This window comes from Diabrotica undecimpunctata, chromosome 11, assembly GCF_040954645.1.
Source record: "Diabrotica undecimpunctata isolate CICGRU chromosome 11, icDiaUnde3, whole genome shotgun sequence".
NCBI lineage: Eukaryota > Metazoa > Arthropoda > Insecta > Coleoptera > Chrysomelidae > Diabrotica > Diabrotica undecimpunctata.
In genome coordinates, this window is record NC_092813.1 from 23,495,048 (window position 1) to 23,505,503 (window position 10,456).

Here is a 10,456-nt window from a genome sequence, read left to right on the forward strand (position 1 = left end):
ACGAATTAGAACCAGACATAACAAAATGTTAAGTATAGCACACTTAAAGAAATAAAAACTAGTAAAGCCATTTTCCAAGCAGATATTTAAACACGGTGGAGAGCAAATCGTCAAATTGGTGAAAAAAGTAGTTTATACAATTTGGTCTGGGAAGCAAATGCCTTAAAATTATTGTAGCTTAAGCTTAATATGCTCTTTACATAAAAATGAGAACCAACTAAAATGTAATAATTACCGTGGAATAATTCTCCTGGACCCACCATAAAAGATATTTTTAAACTTCTTGCATGAGAAATTAAAGCCTTGTACGGAATTTCTATCAGCAGTAAATATTCAGAACGACTCGTCAACCCCATTAGATAAAGTTGACGAAATATATTGAAAGTTTAGACAAGGATACGTGCTGGCGTGTCAGATGTTTAAAATAGCCTTAGAAAAAGTCGTACCAGAAACTAATGTAGATAGCGGGGGGACTATATTTTAATAGATCAGTTCAAATTCTAGCATATGCTGACGACGTGGACATTATAACAAGAACCAGACTGAGAACCACAAAAATCCTAATAGAACTAGTAGCAGCAACAGAACGAATGGGATTACATATAAATCAAAATAAAACCAAATCCATTCTATCTAACACAAAACTCGAGAGAGTCAATAACTAAAACTTCTAAGCGGTCAATGAGTGCTTATATCTATGGACATCGGTTAACTCCAATAATAACAGATTAGGAGAAATAAAAAGCTTAACCGTCTGCAGTAGGTAGGGCATGTAGATTAGCATTAGGCACCTGCACAGCCGGTGGGAATAAGAAGACGAAGCAAACCAAAGCTAAGGTGAATAGACAAGGTAACACAGAATGCTAAGAAGATCGTTGTTGCCAATTGGAAAATCCAAGCAAGAAACAAAGCAGAATAAAGCAGAAATCTTGAGAATGAACAAAGAAGAGCTGTAGTACAGTGATGATAATGATAAAAGCCATTGTTCCAAGTAACTTTTAAGCAAAGTTGCTTTATATATATATATATATATATATTTTCGTCGATAAACATGCATATGACTCAATAAACAGGGCACATTTATACAAAATATTAATTGAATTTGAAATACCGTCCAAACTTGTTAGGCTCATCCGAATGACGATGACGGAGACAGTGGCTCAGGTACAGATACAACGTGAGATGATATTTCCATTTCAAATAAAACAAGGAATAAAATGGGGTGATGAGCTGGCACCAACAGCGTTTTATTTAGTACTGGAATATGTAGTTAGAAAAACGGCAGAAGGTAGAAATAACACACTTATCAATAAATCAGTTCAACTGGTAGCATATGGAGATGGCAACAGTAAAAAATATGTATACGAAACTTTAGTTACTTGCTAAATAAATAGGCATATCAGTAAACATATAAAGGCTTAAATCCTAGCACAAAGTCAATCGTAGAGAGCAACACGACCCTAAGAGTAAACATCACAGAGGACAACATTGACGACGCAAAGCTTAGCAGAAAAATCATCGTTAGCCAATATGGCATATGACCCAGATATTTAAATCACGTGACGTACATCGAAGGACTAAAATACGAATGTACAAGACCATAATCCGACCGATATTAAGCTAAGGATGTAAAACGTATGAAGGAAGAAAACAGACTTCCAATAAAAACTGTTGAATGTAAGAATCAGGGGAAGAGACCGAATGGAAGACCAAGAATGCGATGGAAAAATTATGTAGATGAGTACGCAAAAAATCTTCTTGGTAGTCGGTCTAGAGGAGAATGGCTACAGACTGTAATGATTAAAGGTGAGCACCAAGTTCACAGAATGGAGACCAAGAACTCGTTTGAGAGTGTGTCAAGCACTTTAACTGTCCCAGTAGTGTGTTCGTACAGTTCAAATTTGACTCTGTACAATACTTTGCGCTAGTCTATAAAACAAATGTCTTCTTCTTCTTCCTCCTTTTCTGCTTGTTTATTGGTGGAATAATACCTCTATAGAAGGATGTCACTCCATCTTTTGCGCAGTCGTTCAATACTTCTTCTGCCGATTGGTAACTTATTCATTTATACACTGTATGTTACATTGTCTTCTAATGCCTTTACTTCTCTTTCGCTTTCTCAGCGTATTTCCTGTAATTCTTCTTAGTACTCTCATCTCTGCAGTTTCCAGTAGCCTTTGCGTTGTGGCTGTGTCGGGTCGTGTTTCTAAAGCATATGTCATTATTGATCTTACACTGGCTTTATAAATTCTTGACTTCACTCAGTGTTAATATGTCTGTTTCGCCATATAGTATTATTAAGGCATTCTGCCAGCCAATTTTCTTTTTGTACTTGATCTCTAACTTCTTTGTCCAGGTCTTCATAGCTATAAAGTGTAATTTTCAGGTATATTATTTCCATTACTTGTTCAACACTGATGCCATTAATTTCTATTTTACATCTAGTTGATTCTTTGCTGACTACTATTGTTTTAGTTTTCTGAGATGAAATTGTCATATTAAATTATTTTGCTCTTATGTTAAATCTGTGGACCAGTCTTTGCAGACTTTCTTCATCTTGGGCTATTAATATTGCGTCGTCTGCGTAACAGAGTATTTTTATTTATTTTTTTCCCATTCTGTATCCTCTTAGTTAGTTAACACTTTTGATGATTTCATACATGATCAAATTGAAGAGCGTAGGACTCAATGAATCCCCTTGTCTTATTCCGCTAACTATTTCTATAGGCTCTGTAAGTTGTTCATCTATTCTGATTTTCATTTTGTTGTTTTGGTAGATGTTTTCGATAGTTTTTATAATATTTAGGGGAACTCCATTATACAGAAGATGGATTACATCTTTGAGTCTTACTCTGTCAAACGCTTTCTTTAGGTCAATCAGATACAGAAATGCTGGTCTATTATACTCTAGTGATTTCTCATTAATTTGCTTTATAACGAATATTAAATCCGTACACGATTTTTAACTACGAAAACCCTGTTGTTCATCTGATAAACTTATCCTCTAATTAATTTATTATCACTTGTAAAATGTTAGTTGAAAGTTTTAGCGTAGTATTTAAGAAGTTTATACCACTGTAGTTTTCTAGTTGTTTTTTTATCTTGTATAAAACAAATGTATAGTGGGATATTAAATTCCATAGATTTTTCTATTATTTGTCTTATGTTCAGAAGATGTTCTCAAGTAAATTTGATAAATCCAGTTTGCTCTTGGGGTATTTCTCGTTATAGGAACGTTTTTAGTCTCTCATTGATTATATGTAGCATTATTTGGCAGGCATGTGAGATAAGAGAGATGGTTCTATAGTTATCGCATTTATGGAAGCTGCATTTTTTATGATTTGTCGTTATTGTAGATTTTGTTCCGGTTTCTTCTGTAGCTTTAAGCATTTCTACTGTTATCATATCTGGACCTGGTGCTTTGTCATTCTTAAGTTTACTGATCGCCAGTATTATTTCATTCTCGAGTACGTTAGGTTCTTCTTCGATTTCTTCAGGAATTTGGCAAACAACTTCCTGGAATTCATCATCTTTATATAGATCCCGGCAATATAATTTCTCTGCTATATTTTCTCTGTTGGTTCTTAGAGTTCCTGTGTGGTCTTCAACGTCCCAAGCGTAGGCTTTAATGTCTCTTGTTATGTGTCGTATTTTTCTAGATAGATCCCTTGGCTGATTGTTTTGATTGTTCAAATCACCATATTTTAAAAATTTAGCACTGAAAACATTTTGTACAGATGTAAACAATCCTTACTGCGAATATCTTTCCCACTCAACTAGATACACTATACACTAGACAAAGTCTTATAAAATTGTATAGCTTACGATAACCATAGACGTCAAGTTTAATATGAACTTACTTAAAAATCAAAAAGTTAAAGACAGAATACCATAAAAACATTTTAACCGACAAATTTCTCAAATTTCGAACGCAAATTTTAATAAAAATTCTACTACAACCAACAATAGGAAGAATAAGTTCAACTTAATACTTGTATCTCCTCCAACAAAACACTACAAAAACCCGACCAATAAGTACCAAAACTCAAATCAACCTTAAACATCACAAAAAACACTAAAAAACAATACGAACAGAAGCACAACAACGTTGAATCAGAGAACTGCCCTTAACCCCTTGAAAATTATCACGAAACACAATACTATAATCCGCAAGAGACAGAATACTATAATGAAATTGACAATACCCAAGAGTTTCCCTAAGAAGAAAATTTTCGCAACACCTCATTACAAGAACAATCTCCACACCAACTGATTAATATTAAAATCCATTTAAGACACCCATTTTTTATACTTATTACCTAAAAGTCGACCAAAAATTCTCACCGATACAAGGGAATCTGATACAATCATTCCACCCAAAACTTCAAACTTATTTAACCCCCAACATATTTATAAAAAATACTTTAAGCGCTTACATTAATGAAAAAAGACCAAATATTTAGATAAAATCAAAATTCCCCTACTTAAAGAATTAAATATAGCTGATTTCACCAATATGAACACCGCTGACTGGAGTTAAGACATTGTATTAGACCATATTATGTACTACTTTAAACCAACCTAATGCACAAAAACTTACCATAGTATCAAAAGATGATCCACTACACATAATTGCAGAAATTCCTGGTCAAATTCAGTTGTTTGGTAGAGGATCCATGGACCGAGGCGACGCAGAATAGATCAACAACACTGCTTATATTCCTCTTCAGTCTTTCAGTATTCCTCTGTATACTGAAACAAATCTTAATATTATTCTTTGTCAATCTCCAAGAAATCATCTTTGCGATAGAAGCAATTAAATAGATTTTCTGTTATCAAATATATTTCTCTGATTCTAAAGGATAAAATGTCAATTTTAAATAGCTATGTTAGATATGGAAAGAATATTATGAGAAAAAATTTGATACCGAACTAATAAAGGAAGACAATGTAATAAATGAAGGCAAAGAAAATATAGAGCTAGAGCAAATAAGTAGAGAAAAAGTAATGGAAGGACTATCAAATATAAAAATAGGCAAGGTAGGTGGAAATGATGAAATTGAACCAGAAATGGTAAAATAAAAGGGAGAACAAGAAATAAACTAGCTATGGAAAATATATAAAGAAAAACGGAAAAACTAACAATCCCTAAAGACTGATAGAACACGATCATCGCGTCAATACATAAAAAAGGAGAATATGTAAAGGATAAAATGTCAATTTTAAATAGCTATGTTAGCTATTAGAGAGCTATATATAGATTAAAAGAATATTATGAGAAAAAATTTGATACCGAACTAATAAAGGAAGATGTTAAGTTCCTCCACATATATTCAAGTTTTTATTAATAATTTTTATTATTTTATTTTTATATTTTAATTCTTTACTTAACGTGTGTGTATGTCTTGTCATCGTAAATTAATACGGACCTGTACAGTCCCCCCTAGTCTTAAGGGAGCAAGCTACGGGACGACACGCATTTTCAATCTGAGTTTAGATATAGTCCTGTATAAATCGGCGCGTTAAACACTCCAGTATTTTGTGTAACCTTGACCACGCGACCCTTTTGAGAAGATTTCTGTTCCCAAACTAGCCCAGTGCACTGAGGAAGAAGAAGAAGTATACATCAACATCACAGGTACCGTAATTTGATTGTATACACACATAGTATTTATATTAATTGATAAATTTACATACAACTTATTTGCATATTAAAATTAAGCCAGCACCTAAATAAACAATTATGAGTGAGTGCTTCTCTTATAGAACTTAACACATTCATTTGGTCCTTCAGATCCGCATTAAAATTAGTTTAAAGTAATTTATTCAATTAAAAACGTGATCAAATTATATAAAATTTTAAAAATATACTGCATAGCTTCTCTCAAAATTCGTTTAAAATCATTGAAAAAATTCCACTAGCGGTACACATCTGGCAACGGATGCGATAATCCCAAGCAAGGTCTCTACCTGATCTATTGTTAAATCGAAGTACAGCCGTTGAAACTTTCCAAAAACACGTTCAATTTCTGTTACAATCTACAATTTAGAATTCTTTAAATACAAGGGGTTTATATGATTATATATTTATTTTATATAACTTAGGAAATTAAAAAAACGCAATATTAATTGAACACTGGTTTTAAAAATATTTTATGCGTATATTTCTAGTTACAATTAAATAAATATATTTTGGATTTTGTTTAAATAATACTTGGAGTGTTTTTTTGTTTGCTCGATTATACATACTCATATATAATAAATATTTATTCTTACTGATACTTATTTAGTTTCATAACTTTAAAAGTATTACATATATTACATATACGAGTGCATACTGAATTTATTGAGATCATTCTTTAAAGGTTCTTTATGTTACATAAATTTCTTTTTCTATGTATACAATAATGTCTTCCAGAAATTCAAATAGAATTGTTCGTTTGCGTGCATTGAGAAACGTTGACATTTGTAAGATTAGACAAATGGAAAAGCTGGCAGATGAAGTGTTGGTTGATGCTTCATTAATTCCAGGGTTTCTCTTTACTGCAAAAGATTACGAAGCGATCAATAATAGTTTCAATAACCAGCATACTGAATTAATTAATTTAATTGCTGTCGAGGAAGACGCAAATTTGGATACGGAAGAAATAATTAGGTTTGAATTTGCCAATAGTATTAATAAAATAGCTTCTCTTTATTTTAAACATAATTCTTTATTAAACAATACTTCTAGTGGAACTCAAAATGTGTCCGCTGATCCACATATTAGATCAAAAACTAACGTGAATCTTCCTAAACTAAATTTAAGTATATTTGCGGGCGAGATTACAGATTTACCCACATTTATAGATTTATATAATGCTCTTGTACATAATAATTCTGATCTTTCTAATATAGAAAAGTTTAGTTATCTTCTGCAATCACTTAAGGGAGTACCTTACAATTTAATTAAAAGCATTAAGCTGCAAGATTCTAATTATATAATTGTTTACAACACCTTAATTGATCGCTATGAAGGTAAACGAGACTTATCTAGAGCATTATGGAAACATATTCAAAATGCCAGTGTGGTTAAAACTGATGATCCTGTTTCACTTAGAAAATTATTAGATATTTTCAATGAAAACTTAGCCTCTTTAGAAAAATTACTTTTTTCTCCCGCTCAATGGGACTTTATTCTAATGAATTTACTGATGGACAAATTGGATGTAGAAACAGTTAGAGCTTTCGAATTACACTTTGCTTCAAAAAATGTACCTTCCTATGAGGAAGTTTATAAGTTCGCATTGCAGCGTTGCACTTCATTGGAGTCATATAAAAGACAAGTCAGCAAAAATGTTAAATCTATTAATTCCGATACTTCTAATAACGTAAGGTATTCATCTCGTCAACTTCTACATTTTTGACCAGTTCTGTCAAAAATAAGTGTCTATTTTGTGGTTCGAATCATGCTTTATTTAAATGCAATCAATTTCTTGCTGTGTTACGGTTCTGTAACGATAAAATTTTTAAATAAAATATAATATTAATAAAAAGAAAATAAAGCACGCCGCTGTTCAAATGTTAATAAAGGAATTATTTCTGTGGTCATATCAAGGGGTCTTTTTCTAAAGTGTAAGAATAGTTATCTATTGCATATGATACGAATTAAAGCGAGATGGACATGTCTCGCCCAAATATCAGAACTAGTTTTGCAGCCTATACAAAAATATGGATGGGTTCGTCCAAGGTTACTTAATAGCAAGAAATGAAAAACAAAAAGACATTCGAGAGAAGACTGGGAAAGTGAAATGTTGTCATGTTGATGAAATGGATTATGCCGCAATTCCGGCAGTTAAAAAATTACTTCTAATAATCGTTAATGTTAGTGCTAGTGTAACGAACTTAGTATGCACGTTCTGTGTAAAAAGTTAAAGTGCTGAAGGTGAAATGGTAAATGGTTTTACAACAACTTTTGGAAAAGCAAGGTAAATTTTACCCAATATAAAATGCAGCATAGGGCATAGCTGAAATCTAGGCCAACGAATAATTCGACACCTAATAAGAGTCCGAAGAACATCAATAAGTAGACTATTGTGCTTTATTTTTCTTTAAAAAACCTAGGTTTCGGTAACGCGCTAAGGCCTTTAAGAAAATAAAAAATATACAATATGACTGAACAAATTTCTCATTAATCCGCAGTTTTTAGTAGTTTTATTCAATCATTTTTGCAATAAATCGTTTACACAGATTAGATTTTACTAAGTTCTAATATTGCATTTAAAAATAGTATTCAGTAAATAAGTTAGTATTAACATTAAAATTCAACTATAATTAACCTAACTAAAACCTTTAGGGTTTAAGGATAGGATAGAATTGTCCAGTCCTATCGTATAAATAGGTTGGTACCAATCCTTAGGGTATATAAATGTTTATTTCTTTATGTAGGTATTTAATGATTAAAATACATTATGTCATTTTACCTCATCTACACAAGAATTTGTTATATTATTTTATATTAAACCGACTTTCATAATTTATTGCATTTTATTTCTAGACATAGTTTGTTGTTGGATTTACAGGTTGTCCTATTAGAATATAAAAATTTATATTCAATAATACAGGGTTTCTCAGGGTACCTAGTGATTCGTTAACATTATCAGTTGGTCGTAATTACTGAAACTCTGGGTGGTCCACTAAATCGAAGGGTCTTCAAGCGAAGAAGTAAAAATCGCAAGGAACTGTGGGACAGTGAAGTCTTTTTCTGGGTTTAGAATTTTACTAATCACCGGGGTTGGCTTGGTATCACTGTTCTCCCACATTTTTATGGTTCTTCGACCGCGGATCCTCAATTTTAGGGCACAAAGAGCCACGGATCTGTTGTTCCTTTAATCTGGGCACATTAATGTTAATATAAAAATTAATAAAACGAAAAGCAAAGAAAGTAAAAAATATACGACCGAAGAAACCAACAGCAGACAGTCTAGAAAAACGGTAAAAGAGCTAATATGGCAGCAGAAATAATTTTCCAAATAGAAAAACAGTAAAAAAAATATTAGTACTAAAAAGAGTACAACAAATTTATTTATGTTTCTATTAGTTAATAAAAACTATAGAATTCTTTTGTCTAAAAGAAACATTAGGTTATGTAAGGTACTTAATAATTTCTAAAGCAGATTTGATCTGCATCAAACCCTTTGTTTGCTTACAACAGACCAAGGGATGTCAAGTCCTTAAAAAACCAAAATTAAAAGTTTTTCAGTATTTAAATAATACATATTATACATGAGTGTATAAAACGTTCTATATACCTAAAACGTTGGAATCAAATTTCAAAAATAAATAAAGTTTAAAAAGATAAATTCAAAATAAAGTTCTTTTGTAGGAAAGATAAAGTTTTTGCAATAATTCTTTAGAAATAAACTTTAGAAAGAAAGAATATTCAAAATTTAAAAAATAATTTGAAACAAATATAAAACATTTTATTTAAAAAATAAAAACCATTTGGTAATACCCCATTTAAATTAATATATTAAAATAAAATGTCTAACCACAAAGCCACCCGTGCAGCTTATAAAGGAAAAATTAGTCAAATCCTAAATCAAGTAAAAAATTCTATCGTAGAGGTTGATCTAGATATTTACGAAGAGATTTTAGGAAAATTGAGGACGTATTATGAAAAATATAATGAAGCATATTTTATGTTGCTGGAAGATGAAAGGTTCACAGATGATAAAGACAATGAAATGGTGGACCAAATTTATTATGAAGCTATAAAATTAATAAAAGGGACAATGCGGAGGTTGAACAGCCAACCAAGTGAAGCTGAACCGATGCTGCAGCCAATGGCGATGGAAGCGAAAGTGAATGTCACTCTTCCTAAAATAAACATACCTGTGTTTTCACATGGAAATGAAGAATATGGTCCATTTAAAGAATTATTCAAGTCACTCATCATGGAGAACGAATCAATACCGGAAGTACAAAAGCTGCTATATTTAAAAACGTCTGTAAAAGGCGAGGCTTTTAAACTACTAGAAAACATACCCGTAAGTGGTGAAAACCTAAGGCTAGCATGGGAGGTGTTAGATTCACGATATGCAAATAAAGCGCAATTAATAAAAAATATAATTAAAACCCTTTTAAATAATAAACCTATACAGCATTCAAACAATTTAACGAATGACCTACGGGAAATGTATACTAACACTTATAATAGTTGGAACAAACTAAAAAATTTAAATTTAACACCCCAATAAATATTGGATATTCTTATGATCAATATGGTTGAGCAACGATTGGATTATGGTACAAAAAGGGCACTCGAATTTGGGTCGCATGCCGAAGAAATACAGACTTTTGAAGAGTTTTTAGACAGTGTAAAAGTACACTGTGAACATTTAGAAAATTTGAACCATTTCAAAAAGACAGGACCGTCTTTAGAAATAAAGAGGAGAGCTAGTTTCCATATTTCCAA

The 10,456-nt window shown here is 31.7% G+C and overlaps 2 protein-coding genes across 2 annotated transcripts; one reads left to right on the forward strand and one right to left on the reverse strand.

The window, feature by feature from the left end:
• Positions 1-3,225: 3,225 nt before the first annotated feature.
• On the reverse strand, positions 3,226-8,467 carry LOC140452771 (uncharacterized). The gene is made up of 2 exons (XM_072547097.1): positions 8,463-8,467; positions 3,226-3,718 (listed from the first exon to the last, which is right to left on the reverse strand). Exons 1-2 carry the CDS (start codon positions 8,465-8,467, stop codon positions 3,226-3,228), a joined length of 498 nt encoding a protein of 165 aa, XP_072403198.1.
• A 1,054-nt stretch (positions 8,468-9,521) lies between these two features.
• Positions 9,522-10,238, forward strand: LOC140452772 (uncharacterized). The gene has a single exon (XM_072547099.1). It carries the CDS (start codon positions 9,522-9,524, stop codon positions 10,236-10,238), a length of 717 nt encoding a protein of 238 aa, XP_072403200.1.
• The last annotated feature ends 218 nt before the right edge of the window (positions 10,239-10,456 follow it).

What these genes read in the sequence shown, in the direction of transcription:
- LOC140452772 (XM_072547099.1), top strand. Translation starts at nt 9,522, where the DNA reads ATGTCTAACCACAAAGCCACCCGTGCAGCTTATAAAGGAAAAATTAGT.